The sequence below is a fragment of the Asparagus officinalis genome, chromosome 6, assembly GCF_001876935.1.
Source record: "Asparagus officinalis chromosome 6, Aspof.V1, whole genome shotgun sequence".
Classification (NCBI taxonomy): domain Eukaryota; kingdom Viridiplantae; phylum Streptophyta; class Magnoliopsida; order Asparagales; family Asparagaceae; genus Asparagus; species Asparagus officinalis.
In genome coordinates this window covers 32236415-32260209 of record NC_033799.1, presented here as the reverse complement: position 1 = coordinate 32260209, position 23795 = coordinate 32236415, and the positions used below count along the sequence as shown (strand labels likewise).

Below are 23795 nucleotides of genomic sequence, written 5' to 3'. Positions count from 1 at the left end.
CCCACCCGCTGCATATGATCGTAATGTTATAAATATCCTGCGGGTGGCTAGGGTTTCCATGTGCACGAGGACAAAAAAAACTCCAGACGACTTCGTTGGCTTCGGGCGGTGTGAGAAGGAGTTTTTTTGTTTTCGGCTGTGGTTGTTTTTCGGCAGAAGTTGTCTTGGGCTTCGTGCAAGTGAAAAACTGCAGATTTCAAGAGGAGATCTTTGAGCAGTCCTTGAGTCGACTTTGAGAGGGTTTTAGCATCCCTTTGAGAGAGTATTTGTGTGAGGGATCTGAGAGTTTGTATGAGGGTTTAGATTATGTAATTATAAACCCTAGTTGTATTCTCTTCCTCTAATAATAGATCTCCCCCTCCTTGCCCCGTGGACGTAGGCGATTTACCGAACCACGTAAAAATTAGTTGTCTTGCTGTCTTGTGATTTGTAATAGCTTGTAGGTTCCCTCGATAAGTCAGTCCTAGAACTGATGAGAGGAAGGGCTGATTTCTCATTTTGTTGAGTTATTTTGCTTTCGGTTCTTATTTTCTTTGTGAAACATGAATTTCGTTGTGATCTAATCTCTTGTTGTGCACCTTACGCACCGGAGGTGCTTTCGAAATTTCCGCTGCGCACAACAAGGATGAGGAGATTTCATTATATGGAGGAGAAATATAATGTGTTACAACTCTCAAACAATCACAATAACCCTAACCAACAAAATCTCACTCCCTCTCAATAATCTCACTCTCAAAGTGTACAAAATAACCTCTTTTTTTCTAATTAAAAACCCTAACAAACATGTTTCTATTTATATAAACACCCAAATCCAAAACAGGCTAGGAAACGAATCGGCCCAATAACCCGCTATCGGTCGACTAATGAAGCCTCATCAGTCGACCAGTAGGTGTTCATCAGTCAACCGACAAGGCATCATCAGTCGACTGTCTAGTGGAAATTTTCGGTTCCTATAGTGTGCAAGTTATTAGTCGATTGATCTAAGAAATCAGTCAATCGACCAGAGCTATTTTGCCAGGTTCAAAATTTTCCTATATTCGCACCCTCTTGCAACAATTCTTCACATCGGCGAAGTGTTTCCAAAACTGACTTGATACAAACACGAGCACCAATGCGTCGTCTCTCCAAATCCGGCTGCACCAATATGGTTGCCTACATACCCTCTCTCCCAATGGATCAAGTCGTCCGTAGTTCATCCAAATGACCTTGACAGGCCTTAACAAGCACAAATCTGCAGCAAGTTTCTAAAATAATTGAACTTGTTGCTAGGGTCCACATTCATGAGCATATCTGCTGGATTGTCTTCTGTGTGGACCTTCATAAGCTCCTCATCCCCATTTTCAAAAACATCCTTGACGAAGTGATAGCGAACATCGATGTGCTTCGTCCTCGCATGAAAAACTTGATTCTTCTCCAAATAGATAGTACTCATGCTATCACAATGAATGGTGACAGATCGCTGCGAAACACCAAGATCCTCCAAAAGTCCTCGAAGATAAATTGCCTCCTTAACAGCCTCTGTAATCACCATATACTCTGCCTCTGTTGCCGACAAAACAACTGTAGACTATAAGGTGCATCTCCAACACACCGACGTACAGGTTAGAGGGAACACATACCCCGTTGTCGATCGTCGCTTATCCAAATCTCCAGCATAGTCGGAATCTACGTATCCAATATATAACTGCCTACCACTAGTGTCCCGCTCGAACATCAAACCAACATTGAGAGTACCTCGAATATACCATAAAATCCACCTTATCACATCCCAATGACCCGAACCCGGGTCATGCATGTATCGTGAAACCATGCTAACTACCTGTGATAGATCTGGCCTCGTACATACCATTGCATACGTTAAACTTCCCACTGCGCTTGCATAAGAAGTCTTCGACATTAACTCTCTATCTTCAACTATATTTGGTGAAAGATCAACTGAAAGCTTCAAATAGGCTCCCAAAGATACACTGACTAGCTTTGTCTCCATACTAACATTGAATCGCTGTAACACTTTCTTCAAATAAGCCATCCATGTTAAACAAAATTTACCCTTATCTCTGTCTCTGCCGATCTCCATCATGCATTTTGCTTCACCCAAATCCTTCATCTTAAACTTGCTTGAAAGCTGTATCTTCAATTCATTTATGACGGATCTGGAAATGAAAGCAACCAACATGTCATCGACATAAAGTAACAAATAAATGTACGCACCTCTATGAAGCTTGCGATAGTACACGTAAGGATCAAACTGATTCCTAATGTATGACTTGCCAATTATAAACCCATCGAATCGTCTATACCACTGTCTTGGAGATTGCTTCAACCCGTATAGCGGCTTCTTCAATCTACAAACTAAATTTTCCTTCCATACAGCTCAAAACCCCAATGGATGAGTCATATAAATTTTTTCATCAAGATCACCATGAAGAAATACCGTTTTCACATCCAATTGATCCAATTTCAAACCATACTATGCTACCAAAGCTAGTAAGATCCGAATAGAAATGTGCTTCGCCACCAGAGAGAAGACCTTATTGTAACCAATACCTTTTTCTTGTGCATAATCCTTCGCTACCAACTTAGTTTTGAACCTCACTAGAGTGCCCTGAATGCTCTCCTTCTTGGTATACACTCATTTGCAACCAATCGTCTTCCGCCCTTTTGGAAGCTCAACAAGCTCCCATTCATTCTTCTGAAGAGACTCCATCTTTTTCCGCATAGCTTCCTGCCACATATCAGCCTCTGAACTCTGTTCAGACTCTCTAAAGATAGTAGGAACCATCTCATCAACACTCTTCACTGGAAGTGCATAAGTAACCACTGCATCTGTATACCTTGCTGGTAACTGTATGTCTCTCCCGAGTCTCCGAACTGCAATAGAATTCTGAACCTGAGCCGTCGGTCCCGGATCCTGCTCTGCTGTACATATATCCTCCAAATCATCACTGTGCTCACCTGACATCACCTCAGTCGGTACTCTAATGGATACGGTCCCATCTGGACTTTGTGGAGCTGCATCAATCTCCATCACCTGCGATGTCTTCTCTGTCGGGGTGCTCTCCACCTGATGAGATCGCTGGGAGACTTCAAGAGTGAAACCTCATCAAATGTGACGTCTCTGCTCAGCACAATCTTCTTCTCAACTGGATCCCAAACCTTGTATCCTTTCACTCCACGCTTGAAACCCACAAATATGACATTTTTAGCTCGAGGTTTCAATTTATCAGTTTTGACATGATAAATGCAGGGCATCTAAAAATCTTAAGATGATCATAGTCATGTGCTGGTTCTCCCGACCATATCTCCATAGGAGTCTTTTCCTCTATCGCAGATGAAGACAGCCTATTAATAAGATAACTCACATATGTAAGTGTCTCAGCCCAAAAGATCTTCGATAAACCACTCAGCGATAACTAACATCGGATCTTTTCCAGTAAAGTCCAATGCAACCTCTCTGCCACCCCATTCTACTACGATGTATGACTAACTGAGAAGTGTCTCCCTATGCCCTCGTCTTAACATAGCCACTGAAAGAGTCTGATGTGTACTCTCCACCATTGTCGGATCTCAACATCTTGATCTTTCTCCCTGTCTACCGTTCCAATTTTCTCTTCCACTCCATAAATATCTCTAGGACTTTACTCTTCTGCTTCATGGTGTACACCCAATAACATCTAGAATAGTCATCTACAAACATGACGAATTAATATCGATCAACAAGTAACACCGTCTTGATGGGACCCCATACATTAGTGTGCATGTAGTCTAAGATGCCGGTTGTCCTATGAATGTCTGTCCCGAACTTCACTTTAGTCTTCTTGCTAAGAATACAGTGCTCACAGAATTTAATTTTCCCACTCTTGGCTCCTTTCAATAATCCATGCTTGCACAATGCCTGCAATGATTTTTCCCCTGCATGCCCAAGTCTGAAGTGCCAAAGTCTGCTTGCATCTGCCTCTGAAACTGCTGAAGCTACCTGACTAATCTCGGTACTTCCCTTCAGATAATAGATATTTCTGTTGCGGACCGCTTTCATCACCACCAATGATCCTTTAGTAACTTTGACTATAACATTCTCGAAAGTTACATTGAATCCTTTTGCCTCCAAGCTCCAACAGAAATAAGATTCTTCTTCAGCTGAGGAACAAACATTCATTCAATTCTTTAACAACTCCATCGTGTATCCGAATCCTGACGGTACCTATCCCACAAATGCCACATGATTGATTGTTTTTCATGACCACCACACCACCATTGAGTTTCTCAAAAGATTCAAACCAATCTCTCCGGGAAGTCACATGATAAGTAGCACCAGAATCCATCATCCAATCCGATGCTTCCGCATGGTTAATTTTTGGAGTAATCAATAGTGAAAAGCATGAATCATCAGAATCGTTACCGCTCTTAGCAACATTCACCTCACTGGCCTTCGAGCATTTTTTCTTGCTATTCTCCTTCTCTCTTAGCTTCGGACAATCTCTCTTCCAATATCCTTGTTCTCTGTAGAAAGAACACCAATTTTTCATAATTTGGTAGTGGCCTCTTGACTTTGACCTGCCTCGATTACCACCTCTAAGATAGGGACTCCTTCCTATTGTCGACAAGACTTCTTCTGAAGTACTAGTTCTGGAAGACTCTTTATCCTTTCTCCTCAAATTGAAATTTATCAGTGCATTAGTCACTTTACTATAGGTGATGGAAGATCTACCATTCAACAAAGTAAGCACAAAAGTATCAAAATCCTCATCGGGTAATGAGCCTAAAAAAATGATCGCCTTGTACTCATCCGATATCTTCCCGTTAACATTGGCCAAGTCCGACAACAACTTTGAATAGTTATTCACATGATCTACAAGTGAGGTACCTCTAGACATCTGGAATCTGAATAATCTCCACAGCAAGTGCAACCAGTTCTCAACATTCTTCGTAAGATACTTATATTAAAAATCTCTCACATTTTCGAATCAGCCTTGCTACTTTCACCATTTTCTCCTGCCATTGCTTACTAACTCTAAATTATAAAGGAAAGATTCGAAATTGATAGATTTGAGAAATTATTCAAAATTAAACCCTAGATAGGATTACAAAACAATCTCCCAACCACACGAGGAAGACAATATCTTCAATGGCAACTCCGCAACGTTATATCCATCGAAACTTAGATCTCCAAGATCCAACTTCCAACATCGATTTTCCCCCACCCAAATCAAACCCTAGATCTGAAATCCGGCTATGATATCACTTGTTACGTTCAGCGGAAGCAGAATCAACTTACAACAAGTCGGTAAGCAACGAGCAAAGAATACCACAAACACAATTCATAATGAAACGACCAAAATCAACGCAAACACAGAGAATTACGTGGTTCGGCAAATTGCTTACGTACATGGGGAGAGGATGGGGAGATTTCACTATATGAATGAGAAATATAATGGATTACAACTCTCAAACAATCACAATAACCCTAATCAACAAGATCTCACTCCCTCTCAATAATCTCTCTCCACAAAATAACCTCTTTTTTTCTAATTAAAAATCCTAACAAACGAGTTTCTATTTATGTAAACACTCAAATCCAAAACAGTCTAGGAAACAAATCAGCCTAATAACCCGCTATCGGTCAATTAATAAAGCCTCATCAGTCGACCGGTAGGTGTTCATCGGTCGACCGACAAGGCATCATCAATCGTCTGTCCAATGAAAATTTTCAGTTCATGTAATGTGCAAGTTATCGGTCGACTGATCTAAGAAATCAGTTGACCGACCAGAGCTATTTTGCCAGCTTTAATTTTTTTCCTGTATTCGCACCCTCTTGCAACATGTGTGTGTGCAACATGTGTGTGTGTGTGTGTATATATATATATATATATTATATTAAAGTCATAGTTTTCATCGTGAATATAGGCTGAGACAACCAGACCCATGTCTAATGAGTTTTAAAACATAGACATAAAGTGTATGATATACGTCCAAGAAGTGCATAACAAGTATTTTAAATTAAAACATATATTGTATAATTGAGCGCCTGTCTGGGTAAATGTATCAATACATCTAAGGTGTGTTTATGAAGTTTGGGTACAAATAAATGCCGGGTACGTGTACGGCTTCATGCTGGAAATATCTAGGTAACATAATGCATATCTCATATCACATCTTTGTTTAAATCCCTCAAATAAAAGTTGTTTCATGCTCTATCAATGATTAGAACACTAACAAGACGATTAAACCAAAAAGCCTTATCCTAATTGTGAATCACCCTTCACCACTAATTTTTTATCAAGAGAAACATCTTCTGCATTCTTTCTATATAATTTTAATTTGGGCCTCTAATTACTTAACAAATGGAGTCGAGTTTGTAGTTGTACTTTTTGATTCTCGTCTCCTTGCCTTCACTAAGTGAACGCACTAAGTCAGGTAGTCAAATCTAAAGAAACCAAAGTGATAAAGATACGGGTATAGGCGCAGATACAAACGTACATAGCATTGCAAAGAGACAAGGCCATGCAATCTTGTAACCAGCTTAAGATCTGATCAGGTCCATGCCTCATCGTGTCTTTGTCTTGACATGCTTTTGGCTAAACCTACGGACTCAAGTAGTTTTAAATTTTTTTCCCCTTGGGTTTCAGTTGGGTACGCTACATTAACATGTAGTATATGTTTTTTTGCGAACAGATAGTCACAATTAGATTGTATTAAGAGCGTTTTCCATCCATTTAGTTTTAGCGTCTGGCTGTCAGTTTGGTCTAGTAAATATATGAGGTGAGATTATGTCCTATGTTAAAAGAATAGGTTACATATATAGTTGAATGTGATTAGACTCATTGTTTAGTTAAAAATTAATCCTTTTCAGTCAATTTAAATCCGGATATATTAGCATGTTCTACCTGCGTTGATGTGTCTTTGCGGTCTTCAACGATTCAGTATGAGAGCTCATGGCTGTGAATTTTTAGGTGCTTTGTTTGCTTCGGACGATTAGCAAGGGGTCAGGGCTCAAGGTGGAGTGCATACATGACCATCACACTTGCATCTGGTATCACGCTATTTATTTGTTGGGTTATTTAGATATTAGTCCCTCAAATCTTCAATAATTCCATATTAGTTCCTCAAATCTCAATAGTTGCTCATTAGTCCCTCGAATCGTGAGGGGTCTTGCAATTTTGTCCCTCAATGGCCAAAATACTGGTTATGATTTCTCTTTTAAAACCCATCATCAGTATAAAGTTTACACTTTTTTAACTTTAATACAACTTTTTTGACATTTTGATACCTTAAAGCTGACACCCTTTTTAACTCTAATACCTAAAAGTTTTTTTTTTGTCTTACAATTTTGTTATGACAAAATTTATATGTTTTTCACTTTGATACTCCAAAGTCTTGTTTTTGACACATTGATACCCCAAACTTTAGGCTATCAAAGCTAGAAAATGTGCAAACTTTGATGTATCAAAGTTAAAAAGTATGGAATCTTTGGGGGGTATGAAAGTTAAAAATATGTAAGATTTGGGGTATCAAAGCGTCAAAAAAATCAGGGCATCAAAATTTAAAAAAAAGATGCAAACTTTGACTATCAAAGTGTCAAAAATACTTTGGGTATCAAAGTTTAAAAAGGTGTAAACTTTAGAGTGCCAAATTGCAAACAACCCTTCAAAAAACATTAACTGAGGGTATTTTGGTATTGAGGGACCAAATTGCAATATCACAATGATTTGAGGGACTAATGAGCAGTTTCATAGATTTGAGGGACTAACATATAAATAACCCATATTTGTTAGGTATAAAGTTACTTATGTGTGGGTACATGACTTAATTAGGAGTTAATTCTTTTGAGTCTATTTGAATCCAAATATATTAGTCTAGTTCTTTGGTTCCTAGGCATTTGCACACCAATCTAGAAGGCCATTTTGATCTTCATTATCTAAAATATAGGTGTATACTAGAAGTTGTGATCTCCATAAGGTTCTGTGGTGGATATTCTATTTATATGTACAGGTCAAAAATTTAAGAGATTTGATCCATAAGCATTTAAAGATTACAGATAGAGATAAATAAGTTTCCTGCATGCACACTAATAAACGCTCAAGATTTTATTGCTAAACATGCTGCTACATAACACTGAACATAAAAGTATTCTCTCTCCCCCCCCCCCCCCCCCCCCTCACTTGCAGTAAGAAGCTATAAACAAATTCTAAACTAATCATGAAGCTCATATTGAATGAAGATTAATGGCAATAGTAGTACTGGCATCACCAATCATCCCTGCTCTTCATCCATCTTCCAACGTCCTGCACACCAACTCATATTGTTTCATCGACCCTTGTTGTCCCACAAGCACAGGCTAAATTCCTCTTGTGTTCTCATTTCCTTTGGCTGACATCAACCCGCCCAGAGGTTCAGCTCTTCCTATATCTGCAATATTTGCTCAGGAAGCTTTTCATCGCTGTGTCCTTGAAATTTTGTATACATGTAAGAAGCCATTGGATAACGCGAATGTGACATCCTAGTGATGTGGCGCTTGTAATCCAATATAATCAAAGCATATATAATACAAAAACATAAGCTTTTGTAATTGATTTTCAAGTTAATTTTTCTGGGAAATTAGCCCGGACACATATATGTCCTTGGTGAAAGAGCCGTAGATAGACGCAATCAAGTTGGCGCTCAGGGTGAGGAAGAATGAAAGGAAGAAGGGCATAAACTCCACGCTTTTTGTGCGTACAACGATTCTCTGTTTACATAAAAGTTTAAGCTTGTTACAGATTATGAAAATAGACAATATACAATTATATCCGAAGAACAATGTCATAGAGTATAACCAAGTCTTAGTGGGAATACCACAAAATAGATGCTCTTTATGCGCATATATAGACAACTACATGTATGGTACTTCATCTTTTCTATCACTTACCATGTATGCTATATAAGTTGTTTGCTAATATACTACTTGCAAAAAAAAAAAAGGAAACATGTATACGATTGTAGGCAAAAGGTCTCAAACATGTAAAATGGCATCTCTAGGATATCGAAGTAACTTTAAGGCATCAGAAATTGATAAACTGAGCAAGAGCCCAAACCGAGTTTGTGGTGCTTACAATAATACTCAAGGGAGCTGCAAAGACACTGACTGAGAAAGTCATGTTGAACCAACCAACAACCTTTACACGGTCAGCTCCCTTGAAGCATAGGAGACTGATGAGAAGGATTATAGAGAACAAAACAACGTTCAAGAGGAACAACCATTTGATTGTGTTCATCTGCGTAGCAAATTAAAGCCTTTTTAGACAAAGTATATTATAAAACTATCTACTACGTTCGTAGGCTTAACAAATAATTCATCTTACTTTGGCCTTCTTTGGGGCATAAATGAGATAAATAGTCAGGTATGTTATCTCAATGATGCATCCAACCGTGTTAATAGTGATAAGAAGGTAAGTATTGGTCTTAATGATGGCATAGTAGATCAGTTGCATTGCACTGAACAATGCCACCACATAAGGAAATGATTGGAATCCTTCTGTAGATTTCTTTCTGCAAATTCGACGAAATGTTGGCCTGAAATCACAAGGATCATGACTTTAGAAGTTCTATCCCTTTAAAAATTTGAAGTAAAAATGCAGACATGAATTAGATGGGTGGGAGTAGTTCTTACACCGGGGCAACGTAGACCATGAAGGAGAGGATGTTGCCTTAATCATGCATCAACAAGGAAAAAATGTCAGTGATTGGTAAACAGAAAACCGTCATATTCAATAAAAGCATACATGGAGTAATATAAGACAGTTATCCATATAATCAATACTTTTATGTTCAATGTATAAAAGGAAACTATACTCTTACTGCTGTATAGTTTTAGGTAACCAACTTCTTGCGAGGCAACTGGCCAAAATTTCCAAATAAACTTTCTTTTTACAAAGAAAATTGTTTAATAAATTGTGTAAAAAAGAATGACCATGATTATCCTATAGAGGACATTTTAGAATACTACTAACCTATAACATCATCACGGAATGTGTTGGATATTAAGAAATTCAGATAAAAGAAGAGAATTACCTCGAGTTGAATTTAGCCAAAGCAGAAAATGACAGCAAATAAAGAAGGAGAAATCTATGAAAACAATCGATTTTTTTCCTAACAGTCTCCTTACCCAGGAGACCGAAGATGAAGGCCCAGGGGTGGTCGAAGGACAAAAACGCCATCTCTGCTTCGATCCAGGAAGAGAGAGAAAGAGTTTGAGAAGAAGAAACAAGCTTCGAGAGAGAGAGAGAGCTTATCCTCCTTACTCAACAACTCTCTTTGGCTAGTTTTGTGCTTCTTATGTTTGGAGAGGGATAGGTTTATATAGGGAGGTGTGGGTAGCATGAGCTAACATTCTTTCCTCTGCGCTGCATGGATTAGGTCATTCCTCCACCAGCTTAAGGATAATATACATTTATGTACAAGAAAAAGCCAGGGTTTGGTTAATCTTCATTATGGAGCATTCGCTTTTTCTAGTATATGCATGGTAAAAGTTAATCATACAGACACGAAATTCCTTAGGCGTCCCTCATTGATTTTAATTAATTATAAACAAAAGATCAAGACACAAGAAAATGTTTGATTTGTTGTTTCATATTATGGCAAATCACCTAATTTGAGAAAGATTAAAATGGAATGAACTTTTAGCTAGCTAACCTTCTGGGAAAACACAAAACTGTTTACGGATTAGCAAAGCTGATGATTGATCATTCAACATAATCATGTGACTTAGAAAGTAGTTACATATATTAATTAACTCAATTATCATGTCGGTAGATATATTTCACTAAGCAATGTGAAACTACATACGCAACTGCAAGCTATCTAGGATAATGAAACGTGCATCAACACTACAAACTCCCAAACAAACTTCTTATAATTATCTAATCCTTGTATGTATGTGATCCACACATATGAGCAATGTATGGATCAATGGTACTTTATGATCCACTCCAGAGAATAGAGTAGGAAAAAATGTATCTAGGATGATTCTCTTGGACTGAATGTATAATTTCTTGATACAAAAGTGGAAACTTCAACGTGCCAGCTTATACCCGTTCCTAAGACTCTCTGAGCCTTTTTCTAAAGGTGTTAGCCTTGGCCAGTGCTTTAAATGAAGTAGAGTTATTATAAGCAAAAGGAAAAGCTTTCTCCTATGTATGGGAATTGTTATAAGAAGAAAAAAAAAAAGAGACTAGTTTAGGCTTGTGTAATGTTGTCCTCTGTTGATCTCAGGCCATCTGTGTGATTACAAACAGTTTTGATCAAAAGCCTACAGCACTCACTCGTCTAATTTAGTCGGGGATAAGCTTAGGATGAGATCATAGGACGCTGACAGAAATGAAAAGAAGAATAGTGGCGTCAAGCTTCCTACAGGTTTATGTTTGGCTGCAAAGGTTTATGAAAAAAGTTCATACAGGTTTATGTTTGGCTGCAAAGGTTTATGTTTGGCTGCAAAGGTTTATGAAAGAAGTTCAACTAGCCAATGAATCAGCGGGTTAGGATTGAAGGTGTAGATTGTCTTGATTAGTAAATAAATCCGGTTCATCCGCAATATCAGCGATTTTCTTGTTTAAGAGAGGCCATAGAACGTGCCTAGCTCTTTGCCTTATTTTGCTTCGTGACATTATCTGCGTCTCTCATTTAACCGGTGCTCCCTTTTCCTTTCTTTATCTGTCTTCTCTTTGCTAAGCCTTTCATGATATTAGGTCCACACTGTTTCAGTCCACTGATACAGATTTTTTCACTTAATCAAAGCTATACATCCCTATCTACATCCAAAATTTTAAACCTAGGAAATCTTAAGTGAAGTCCATGCAACTTAATTAATTGCTTAGCCGTTCATTATGTATATAAGGGTCACCTTGTTAAAGTCCACTAAGACAAATTATCTTGTCTAATCAATGTATTCAGTATCCAAGTTCAATCTCGAAGTGCCTTAAAAAATAGTTCCACATTAAAAAATATTTAGAGAAAACAATAGACTTAAATAGAAAAGTTAAGCCATTAGCTAGTACTTTAAGCTTTTGAATTAATTTGATTAAGGGTGCCGTTTAAAACCTACTTGACTTTAGTAGTGTGTTTGGATCATTGGATGGAGGGTAGGAGAGGGTAGGGGAAGAGAATGGGGAGTTTTTTTTTACAAGGGTGATATATAAGGGAAGGAAGGGGAAATTCACATAAAAATATGGTCATTTTATTCCCCGCCCACCCCCTCCCCCTCTCCAAGCAACAAGAAAAAAAAGTTGTAAAGGAGGGAAATGGAGGGAAAATAGTTATAAAAAAAGTTTGATCGTTTATCACTATGGACCAATGACTGAGATTTGATTATAACACATTTTCGTTCCCTTCCCTTCCCTTAGCCTTCCCTTAGCCTTTGTTTGGGAGTTCACTAAGGGAAGGAAAGGAAAGGTAAGATACATAAAGGAAATGTAAGGAGAGGAAGGAAAATAAAATATCTTGTTTGAGAGTTTTGCAAGGAGAATGGAGGAGAACTTAAATTATGTTGTTTTGAAGTTCTAATTATGGGAAAGGAATGGAAGTAAATGAATTTTAGCCATTGATTCATTATAATAGAGGGTCATTATAATAGAGGGTCAAGATATCTCTTTCATTATGAAATTTTATTTTCCTTCCCTTTCCCTCCGTTACCGTCCAATTTAGGGGTGAATGAAATCAAGTTTTTTATGAAAATTCTCCTTCCTTTCCCCTCTTTACTCTCCCAATAAAACTCCCAAACGAAATTAAACTTAAAATTCTCTTTCTTTCCCATCCGGCCAGGCGTAACATTAAAACTCCCAAACATGGTAAAACAAGTTTTCTCCATTCCTTTCACTAAACTCTCAAACAAGATATTATATTTTCCCCTCCACTTCTCAATCTTCCCTTTCCATATTTTATTTTCCCTTCCCTTTCCTTAATGAACTCCTAAACACACCGCTAAACAACTATGAAGCCACCTGAAGAGTCCAAGGCCATAAAATTCGGAGGGATTTTTTTATTTGTCAATCCAAAATTTTACCTAACTCACCTCCAAAATCATTCTTAAACCTGATATATGTAGACTAAATTATTTTTGAATCCAACTACACCATCTCAAACCCAAATATATCTATTGGTGCACCAAATATAGCGAGTTAGTGTTGAGGTTAATCTATCGACAACTCGTGCCCTCCGAATCTTGTGAGGAACAAATAGTAAGGAAGAAATCACAGCAAAATGAAAAACTTTACAGGAAAGAACAAATAAAAGGAGAGAACACAAGATTTAACGAGGTTCTACAAACGTGCCTACGTCCTCGGGAGCCACACTAGAAATTCTTTGATTATTGAAGAATATTACAATGCCTGCAAACGGCTATCACTCTTTCTGAGATCTCACTCTCAAAGTGTTATCAAAACCCTTTCTTTTTCGTGTACTAACTCTCAAAAGAATGTTCAAGAATATATAAAACCCTAACTCGAAACAGATTCCCAAACGGGCCAGAAAACTGCTTGACCCGATATCGGTCGACTAATGCACTTGCATCGGTCGATTGATAACGGATTTCTAGCAGCTTCGTACACGGTATCAGTCGACTGATAAGTTCCCATCAGTCGACTTACTAGAGCGAATTTCAGGCTCATTTTCCTACAGTCGAATCGGTCGACCGGTGCTCCTCTATCAGTCGATTGATCGGGGTTTTTCTGTTGCTTGTAGATTTTGTTCCCAGGTTTCGGTCTACACATCTAAAACCAACAATCTCCCACTTGGAGACTAAACCTCCATCAACAAGATCTCTTGAACTTTAGCCATCTTCGCAGGCACCTTCTCCTACCCGGAAAAGTTTCTTTCTTCGATCAATATCATCCTTGGTGATCTCACCCGTCCTTCTATTGTGGCTCCACCATCATTTCCTACGTATGAAGGCCAACTGAAGTTGCGCACAACTCCAGTTTCTCAATGATCATTGTCTTTTTCAACATATCTGTAGGATTTTGACTCCTCAAAATTTTCTCTAACAGTTACTTCTCGTCCTCTATCAGCGAGCGTATGAAGTGGTAACACATGTCGATGTGATTTGTTTTGGCATGATAAACTGGGTTCTTGGCAAGGTGTATAACACTCTGGCTATCACAATAAAGAATCATATTCCCCCGTTTCAGACCCAACTCTTTTAGACATCCGGTCAACCAAATTATCTCCTTGCTAGCTTCAGTCACTACGACATACTCTACCTCAGTCGTGGACAACGTCATTATCTTCTTCAAACGTGAGACTCAGGTCACTACTGTCGACCCTAAGGTAAAAATATATCCTGTGGTACTTCGCCTTGTATCATAATCACCAGCAAAGTCTACATCCACATATCTCTGCATTACCAATTCTTTTCTCCTAAAACACAATGACATATCTGTAGTCCCTCTAAAGTATCTCAGTATCCACTTTACAGCCTCCCAATGCTGCTTCTCTAGATTTCTAAAAAATCTGCTCACAACTCCCACTTCATGGGGGATATCCGGTCTCGTGCAAGCCATCACATACATAAGACTACCAATGACTAATGAGTATGATACTATGGTCATGAACTCCTTCTCTGCATCCGTCTTGGGCGATTACTCCTCAGATAACCTGAACTGACTTCCAAGGGGCATGCCAACGGTCTTTGCATTCTGCATGTTGAATCTATAAAGTACTTTCTCAATGTATTCAGCCTGACTCAACTTTAACGTCTCTTCAGCCATATATTGACTGATTCATATCCTAAGAATTTTCTTGGCTGCACCCAAATCCTTCATAGCAAACTCCTTTGCCAACTGCTTCTTCAACTTGTTAATCTCCTGTAAACATGGCCCTGCAACTAACATGTCATCTACGTAAATAATAACATGTATAGCTAGACTCGAACCTCTTAAAGTAGCAGTAATGATCTGAATTGCACATTCCATAGCCATTGCTCTACATGAAGTTATCAAACTTCCTATACCACTATCTTGGAGCCTGTTTCAAACCGTATAAGCTCTTCTTGAGCATACATACCATATCTTCCTTTCCTTCCTCTATGAAACCAACATGTTTCATCATGTAGATTTATTCATCCAAGTCACCATAAAGAAAGATAGTCTTCACATCTAATTGCTCAAGGTAGAGATTTTTAGCAGCTACTAAGTTCAACACCACCTTGATGGTTGCAAGCTTCACGACGGGGAAAAATATCTTTGTATAATCCACCCCTTCCCTATGTTGGAATCCTTTCACAATTAATCTGGTCTTGTATCTTTTGCTACCATTACTCTCCTGCTTGACCCGGTCTCCTACTTGACCCGGTAGACCCACTTATTATGTAAGACTTTCTTGTTCGCAGGTAGCTGAGCTAACTCCCATATCTCATTCGAGTATAGAGAATCTCTCTCTTCTCGCATCGCATGCTTCTACTGTTGAGATTCACTAACTTGTATAGCCTCCTTATAGCATTCTGGTTCTCCATTGTCCATCAAAAGTAAGTAATCGAGCGATAAAAGATATCTGGGATTTGGTTTGGGTATTCTGGATGACCTCTTAAGCTCCTCGCCCTAGATATTAGTCTCTACACCTGGAATCTCCTCCGTTCTTTGGTCAGAACTGATATTATCTCCCCCATCTAGAAGTTCCTCTAAATCCATGTACTCGGATGTAACTCCATCCTTATTGCTGATCCTACTGCTTTTGGCTATCCTTGTCATTGTCCTTGTCCTTGCACATCACCTCTTCGTGAAATATGACATCTCTACTCCTTTTGATTTCCTATTCTTATCATCCCACAGACGATATCTGAACTCATCAATGCCATATTCAATGAATATACACTTCTGTGAATTAGCTTCTAGCTTATCCCTGATATGGTCACTGATATGAACATATGCCAAGCAGCCAAAGACTCTCAAGTGTGAGAGATTTATTTTTTTGCCACTCCAAACCTCTTTTGAAATCCTAAAGTCTAACAGAACTGAAGACCCATGATTTATCGAGTAAGCTGCTGTATGCACCGCATTCGTCCAAAACATCTTAGGTAGACCTGCATGTAGGTGCATGCTCCTCGCACACTCTGTCAGCTTTCTGTTCATGCTCTATGCAACACCATTCTGTTACGGTGTTCTTGGAGTAGTCCTTTCTAAACGAATCCTATTCAGACTTTAGAACTTCTTGAACTCCTCCAGCTCATACTCTCCACCATTGTACGATCTCAGACACTTCACCATCAGATCTGTCTCGTTCTCTATCATGACTTTCCACTTCTTGAAGATCCTAAACACCTCTTACTTGTGCTTCATAAAATATACATACACCTTCCTCGAGTGATCGTCGATAAAGGTGACGTAGTACGTCGAACTGCCAAGAGAATACACGCTAGCTGGACTCCATACATCTGTATGAACAAGTTCTAGCTTGTGAGCTTTAGGTGGTCTTCCACTCTTCTGAAAGCTGACCCTCTTCTGCTTCTCGTAGATACAATCTTCACAAACACCAACTTCCACTGAATTAATGCCGGGTAGCTTTCCTTTGTGAGTGTAGAATCTTCATACATTTCTGACACATATGTCCCAACCTATTGTGCCACAAATCTATACTTTTCTTGTCAGCTGCAATTGCGAGGATGTGACTCGCATGTGAAGTTAAATAGGGAGTTATGGTTTTGTTACCGCGGACAACCACCATAGTACTGTTGGAGATCTTCCACGAATCCCAGGTAAATGTCGAAATATAGCCTTCTGCTCCAAGCTGGCTAACCGAAACAAGAATCATCTTCAGCTTCGGTACATGTTTGACATTCTTCAGAGACCATTTAGAACCCTTCATCTGAATCTGCACATTGCCTCTTCCCACAATACTACAAGTCTCATTAACCCTTAAGTACACTTTCCCAAAGTCTCCTGCTACATAGTTCTGAAGAAGCTTCATATTAGCAGTGGCGTGAAATGAAGCTCCCGAATCAATAACCCATGAATTGATGTCACTATCCATAGCAAGGATCAATACATCTTGCACAATATGAGCCTCCTGCTCATTTATATCCTTCTTTGGTGCTTTGCAAACTGAAGACATGTGTGTGACGTCCCCGGGTTCTCACAAGGCTGTAGTCCGAGGTGAATCTAAGGATGTCAAACTTGCAATACAACCACGTGCTATAATATGTTTCACCATCATAGAATTATCTTTCTAGTGGAATCAATAAAACTGTACTAGTACAAACATATATAAAAGAGATGAACGTAGGAAATTACGCACAGAAAAAAAGATAAATCTCAGAAATGATCAAGTCTCATCTGATATAAGAATAAAGATGTCCAACAATCTAATACAAAAAAGACTAATCTTAATCACAGGAGTCAACTGAAAATACATATTTCATTAGCTCTCAAAATATAATGTAACTCTAAGAATCAACTAGAAATATAAACTAAACATCTGTGGAGCAGAAGCTACTATAAATAAGTGACAGCGACTATACTGAAAGTCCGTCAATCTGCGGCTCTTCGAAACTCTGTTCCACTACCTGAAAAAAGTAAAAACCATAGCGTCAGAGCGCTAGCAAGATCATCTCCATCTGGTCCTAGGGGAAGGGCTACTAAGTATGATGGATGTTCTATCTATAAGTGCATAGTCTACCTAAATTATTTTTACTATGTATTATATAAAATTTGTATTTAGAATTCCACAACATGAGACTAGTACGTCGAGCGAAATAATCCAAATAAGAAAACCCTCATGTATATACCATGTGTCTCAAGTTATAAATTTCTAAATATAAATTCCAACTAAGAAATAAAATAATAAGAAAACAATACAAGAAAAATCACATCAACCATTCTCGAAACTATCATTCAACTCCACATACTACCCTTAGTAGGCAAATCAGATATCGATACACTCTCTCGTATAACCCAGTTGTGAAATATCTTCACAATATATCATATCGATCGAGTGTCAATAATCGCCTACACTTCAGTTATCATCAAATTATCAGACTGTCCTTGTTTGGAATTCTTCAACTCATCGCACCCTCGTACGGACCGATAAATAGGTATATTAACTCATCGCACCCCGTGTGGACTGATAGATACGCATATCAACCTCTACGCATAACCATGCGGACTCAAATCATAGGTTCAACAACCTCTGCGTACGCTTGTGCGGACCAAAAATACATAAAGGAGTGAAATCCATCGCGGTCCTGACTAACACACTCAAAGTGTAGTCCATCCGCGGTCTCGTTGCATGCCCCAACTAACCCCACTCAACATCTTCAATAAAAGCTAACTACACAAATTGTTACTCATAACGAGTGCAAACTATTTGGCTATCCCGAACAATGGATTTATACATATTCAATCTCCGTATGTGTACTCCTCAAAATATGTGTATAGAATATTGCATGACTTGCACTACGCGCTCGTACATCGAACCCACATGTAAAAGGGTCAAACATCATAATTTGAACCTGATCAGTAGACCGATAGAAAGCTTCGGTCGACTGATCTGGTCGTTCACAGAAACAAGGCACACACGAGCCCGTCAGTCGACTGATGATTGCCATCAATCGACTGATGATCTTCTGTCAGTCGACTGATGGGCATCATCAGTGACTGAATCGACAAAAAGTGCACAAGTAGGGTTTTTGTGTATTTTCTTCAGGAACTCGGATTTTTATTGACATATCTAATTTAGAACTCATGATACTTAACCAGTGGTTTGTTTAAACAAGATGAAATCAATATGAACTCATGGATCTAGGGTTTAACATGCAAATTAACTAAATTCTTATTTATCTCGACAAATTAGTGCATATAAACTAAATTAAACTGAAATTAACATGTTAAAACTAACCCTAATGATCATGATCATATAAATTCAACAATTACAGATTTATTTTATTGTTTATAACAACGATTTGTAAGATTTAACATCATAGATTAGGTTCTAACACATTAGATTAACCCTGAACATGAGATTAAACATAATTATCACATAAAAACTTGATTTTTAACTAAGGGGAATGTTTGGAGGGAGGTGATCTTGCCTCAAACGTTGTGTTGAACTCCTAAACACGTGTGTGCAAGCTCCTCCTTCATCGAGATCGCAAATCCCGCCTTCCTCTCGATAAACACCTCAGAAACTCTCCTAAAATTACAAATTAGGGTTAGGGTTTGAGAGGGAAGGTGACTGCTGATCAGGTGAAAAGATCTAGGAAAGAGGTTTGAAACGAATATATATACTTATGTATAGAACTGGGCCTGAATCAAAACCAAAACCGACCCGTACACGAAGCCTACACAAGCTCTGGAAGCTCATCGGTCGACTGATGCCTATCATTAGTTGACTGATGACCACCCGTCAGTCGACTGATGGTCAATATCAGTCGACTGATCACATGCTTCTTCAAGACTCAAATCCCGTGCATGTGTGCGTGTTTGTCACTTGTATACTCTCATATATACTCTTAATTGATCTCAAATCAATTGTTAGCATAATCATACATCCATAATTGATATTTATCATGATTAAAACTCATTTATCAATATAAATCAATTTTTTTTTTAAAATTTACGGGGTTTTACAATGTGGCCCTCCTGGCCGCAGTTTCAACACTTCCATTTGATAGGCCTCACCTTCGAGTTCGACCTCTTCTTCTTCGACTTCGACCGCTTCTTGTTCTTGTTACCCTTATTCTGCCTTCGGCCTCTTTGCTCGAAATTTAGGGCTGAACCTGAATCTTACGGTCGCACAACCTGCCCAACTATCCGAAATCTGCGATAGTATTAGTAGGGCTTGCACTTCATCATCAAACATGATGTCAATTGAGATGAGTTGATCAACAATCATGTTGAACTCACTAAGATACAACGTGAAGGAGTATCCTTCTGCCATCTTGAGGTTGAAGTACGCCTTGACGAGATGCGCCTTGTTTATAGCTGACGGTTGCTCGTACATCTTAGCGAGCGCTTTCATAAGCCTCACCGTCATCTTCTCCTTCAATATGTTGTGGGTGACTGATTTTACGAGCGACAACCGGTTCTGCCCTAGAGTTTTTCGATCCAGTATTTTCCACTCCTCGTCTGTCTCCTCCTATGATTGTCAAAGTCTGATCCATCAAACTTCCAGTAGGCGAAGTCTGATTCGTCAAACTTCTCAATCTTCTATTTGCTTTCTTCTGCCATAGCTCTCACACAGATGTTTGTCGAACGAAGCTCTGATACCAGTTGTTGGAGTTAATCTATCGACAACCCGTGCCCTCCGGATCTTGTGATGAATAAATAGCAAGCAAGAAAGTATAGCAAAATAAAAAACTTTGCAGGAAAGAACCACTAGTAGAAAAACGAGCAATCTAGACGGAAATTTCCGTCTAGATTGCTCATTTTCCCGTCTAGGTTGGTACACCTAGACGGAATTCCGTCTAGTTTGCTCGGTTTAATCTGTTTCCGTCTAGATTGGGTAATAGACGGAATCTCGTCTAGGTTGACCACCTAGACGGATATCAACCTAGACGGAAGTAAGAAATCCGTCTAGGTTGCTATCTAGACGGAATTCCGTCTAGGTTGGCAACCTAGACGGAATTCCGTCTAGGTTGCTACAGTAGCAACCTAGACGGAATTCCGTCTAGATTAGGCAATCTAGACGGATTGCTACAGTAGCAACCTAGACGGAATTCCGTCTAGGTTGCTCTGCTACAGTAGTTTTTTTTTTTTTTTTTTTTGGCAAAATCTACGCTTACACGCTATATAATATCACATGTACACAATATAGCACAACACCAAATCATGTTCATATCCAACACAATCGATCTAATTATATTTCAATATCAAATATAATTATATTCAAATAATACATTCACAAAACTACTAGAAAGGTGCATAAATTTTTTACATAGATTGATTATAAAGAATACAATTGTTACATAACTTAATGAACTTTGCATAATTTATAGAATCCAATTTCATTTACTCCTCCAAGTTGTTGAAGCATCATGTTTCTTCCTCCTTGATCCTACATTATACAAAATTCAACATCAATTAGTCCATGCCATGAAATATCTTCAAAGTACAATTCTCAATCCAACACAAACCAAATATAATCCCCAACTTTAACCTAAAAACGCTTTTAACATCCCTTTCCCTTGCTTACAAACAAAGATCCCAGCTACACCCTCTAGAAAGCAAATCAAGCCCACAAAATTAACGAATAGAAAATATGAAATGCAATCCATTGCTCTTCATTTAATTCATAAAGTCAGGGAAAGCTGAAATTGTATACAAAGCAATACTTAATTAATAAAATCAAGCAAAAAAATTATACCTTTGTGCCTCCATCGAAGAAAGTATGCCGACAAAGCCTCGAATAAACCTCCTTCTTCCCTCTCCCCACAACTTTCTCGGGCTTTGATCCGTGTCGTGGCTGGTATTCATTTCCAATAACCAATAGAATAAACTTGTTAGTAACTTCATTATCATGTCACACATGAAAGGTAAACAGCATATGCCATGTATCAGCTGTCAGAATTAAACAGTATTTATAAGTGGTGGCTACCTTCATGTTTAGATCCTTGACAAGATTAGGAGTACCAAAAGTGCATCGAGCTCCAGTTCCATAAAGATTGAACACCCGTTAGAAATAAATCTTAGGCACACAAGTCAAACTTTTGATTGCAGTAGTAGGAATACTAGAATAGTACTCAGTAGACTTATATTTTGGTAACTATGAAACATGACCAAAAAAGATACATAAGCATTAGCTAAGAAATGAACTTGTTTAATTCTGACAGCATCCCCCCCCCCTCTCTCTTAGAGGCCATTCAAGAATGCCATAAAGGAAATCCATCTACAAATGAGCATTCTGAAAATGAGCTGAACAGTTCCATTTACAAATGGGCATTCTGAAAATCTTCTATTTAGATTCCAAGTTGAAATCTTGGAGGGCTAAAATTAAAATGAATGGAAATCATGAGTTATATATATTAGTATTTCATGAAGACTTCAGAAAATTTGAGTATTTGAGTAGATTGATAGATATGTGTGTGTGTGTGTACATATATATGAACAAGCTTTTCATAATGGTAGCAGAATTCTCAGTAACTAAATGGTTCAAGAGTTTGAAATAGACAGATGAAGCAACTTCTGAGAAACATAAAGCTATTCAAACATCAAGCCACCTTAGGTTCAAATACAATCATGTCACTACTAAATATTTTAGTCAAATTCACCTTAGGAACAGACATCATGGTTTAATCTAAACCAGAAAATATGGGGCAAAAGCATGCAAAATAAGAAGGCAAAATAAGTGAAACTTTACTTACTTAGTCGAAGAGCAAAATATATGTTTTTGTTGTGATTAGGCTTCATGGATTTCTCCCCAGGCTTCCATCCTGCGGGGCACACTTCGTCTGGGTTTGCAGAGCCTGGAATAAGTAGGATGAATCAAAAGTTTAGAATAAAGAAATAATAATTTGATTATAATGTCAACCAACTAAGATGAAACCTATGAAGACCAGTAATAATGTGCACCCCTCTGGATTCACGAGGGAGAGGGAGATTTTCTGTAATTTATTCTTCTTAAAACACCAATCTTTGTGTTTTAAGAGCTAATAAATAGTTGTGAAGTGATAAATGCTACTGAAAATATTGATGAGGGGGATATCTAGAATTCACCTGTAATAATTTATCCATTATTTCGTCTGGAAATTGCTTTTCTTTGTCAAAACAAGCCTAAAATAATTAAGGTCAACATGGAATTCAGCTTTAAACAAGCCTAAAACAATTAACTTTGCATAAATATGGACAGTCTGATTATTACCTGGTCCGGAATCAACACTCCATATGATTTGGAAATTGATTTCGTGACATCTGAAATCACCCAAGACCTTTGTATTTAGCTTCTCAAACTCTGAATAGCAATCACTGAAAGCAGTAATCTCTGTCGCAAAAGGAAAGGACAAACAAATGGGAAATCCAGTGGAACCAATCGCAACCTAAGACCCTCGTAATCAACAAATTTTACCAGATCCCTCTCTTAATTCCCAAATTATTTTTGTCAGGAATACTTCTTCTATATAAAAAAAGCGTAAATTTCCAAAATTGCGATTACAAGAAAGAATTACATACACGAACCTGGTGAGTGGCGTAGGTGGAGGATCTCGTGAGATGCTTAGGGTTTCTATTGCCAGCTCCGGCGAGGGGCTCGTCGTAGGCGGAGGAGACGGAGGAGGCGTCGCGGTGAGCGGCGGAGGCGCGAATGGCGCGGGCCGCGAGCAGAGGGGAGGGGAGAGACTAGGAACCATCGGATTCGAAGGCGGCGGAGGAGCGAGCGTCGGCGATGAGGGTGTAGGCGGCGACGGCAAGGAACAGGGGCTTCTCCGCGATCGGAGATCTCATCGTCGGCGAGTTTTTGGCGATTAGAATGGCGAATAAGGAATGGGGAAAGGTCTTTAGCGATGAGAGAGAGAGAGATTTGGGGATTTGGTCGGTTTGGGTGTTTTTAGATGGAGAGGGGAATAAAATGAGGTGGGGAATGAAAAAAATAGGCGGGCAAATGAAAAACGAGGGTGTTTTTAGATGGTTTAATCTAGACGGAATTTCCGTCTAGGTTGAATATTATTTAAAAAAAGTTGTTTAAACCGTCTAGTTTGTCAATCTAGACGGAATTTTCCGTCTAGATTGATTCAAACTAGACGGAACAAACTAGACGGATTTTTTTCCGTCTAGTTTGCCTCAAAGTAGACGGAAAAAATTTTAGTCAAATTCACCTTAGGAACAGACATCATGGTTTAATCTAAA

General features: G+C 38.6%; 2 protein-coding genes across 7 annotated transcripts; both read right to left on the bottom strand.

Annotated features, from left to right (window-relative positions):
* Window positions 8579-10279, bottom strand: LOC109846022 (bidirectional sugar transporter SWEET14-like). The gene is made up of 5 exons (XM_020415244.1): window positions 10142-10279; window positions 9647-9683; window positions 9339-9549; window positions 9090-9251; window positions 8579-8725 (listed from the first exon to the last, which is right to left on the bottom strand). The coding sequence occupies exons 1-5, from the start codon at window positions 10191-10193 to the stop codon at window positions 8579-8581; spliced, it is 609 nt and encodes a 202-aa protein (XP_020270833.1). The 5' UTR covers window positions 10194-10279.
* Window positions 20876-23512, bottom strand: LOC109845614 (probable transport accessory protein MmpS3). 6 transcript variants are annotated; one of them, XR_002248442.1, is made up of 7 exons: window positions 23124-23512; window positions 22816-22935; window positions 22671-22727; window positions 22319-22420; window positions 21553-21602; window positions 21322-21420; window positions 20876-21012 (listed from the first exon to the last, which is right to left on the bottom strand). XR_002248442.1 is itself a non-coding variant. In XM_020414886.1 (6 exons), exons 1-6 carry the CDS (start codon window positions 23297-23299, stop codon window positions 20929-20931), a joined length of 555 nt encoding a protein of 184 aa, XP_020270475.1. In that variant the 5' UTR covers window positions 23300-23510; the 3' UTR covers window positions 20876-20928. The 6 variants fall into 6 exon arrangements, 2 of the variants coding, with proteins under 2 accessions (XP_020270475.1, XP_020270476.1); XR_002248441.1 differs by having other exon boundaries at window positions 23130-23511; XR_002248444.1 differs by having other exon boundaries at window positions 22816-22865; window positions 23130-23511.

Bases quoted from the DNA above. Each gene is read 5' to 3' on its own strand.
- LOC109845614 (XM_020414886.1), bottom strand. From the start codon at position 23,299: ATGGTTCCTAGTCTCTCCCCTCCCCTCTGCTCGCGGCCCGCGCCATTC. The intron at 22,866-23,129 runs GTTCGTGTATGT...GGGTGATTTCAG, and splicing joins CCACCTACGCCACTCACCAG to ATGTCACGAAATCAATTTCC. The intron at 21,013-21,321 runs GTATAATTTTTT...TGTATAATGTAG, and splicing joins TCTTCGATGGAGGCACAAAG to GATCAAGGAGGAAGAAACAT.
- LOC109846022 (XM_020415244.1), bottom strand. From the start codon at position 10,193: ATGGCGTTTTTGTCCTTCGACCACCCCTGGGCCTTCATCTTCGGTCTC. The intron at 9,684-10,141 runs GTAAGGAGACTG...TGCATGATTAAG, and splicing joins CTTCATCTTCGGTCTCCTGG to GCAACATCCTCTCCTTCATG. The intron at 8,726-9,089 runs GTAAGCACCACA...TTATGTAAACAG, and splicing joins CAGCTCCCTTGAGTATTATT to AGAATCGTTGTACGCACAAA.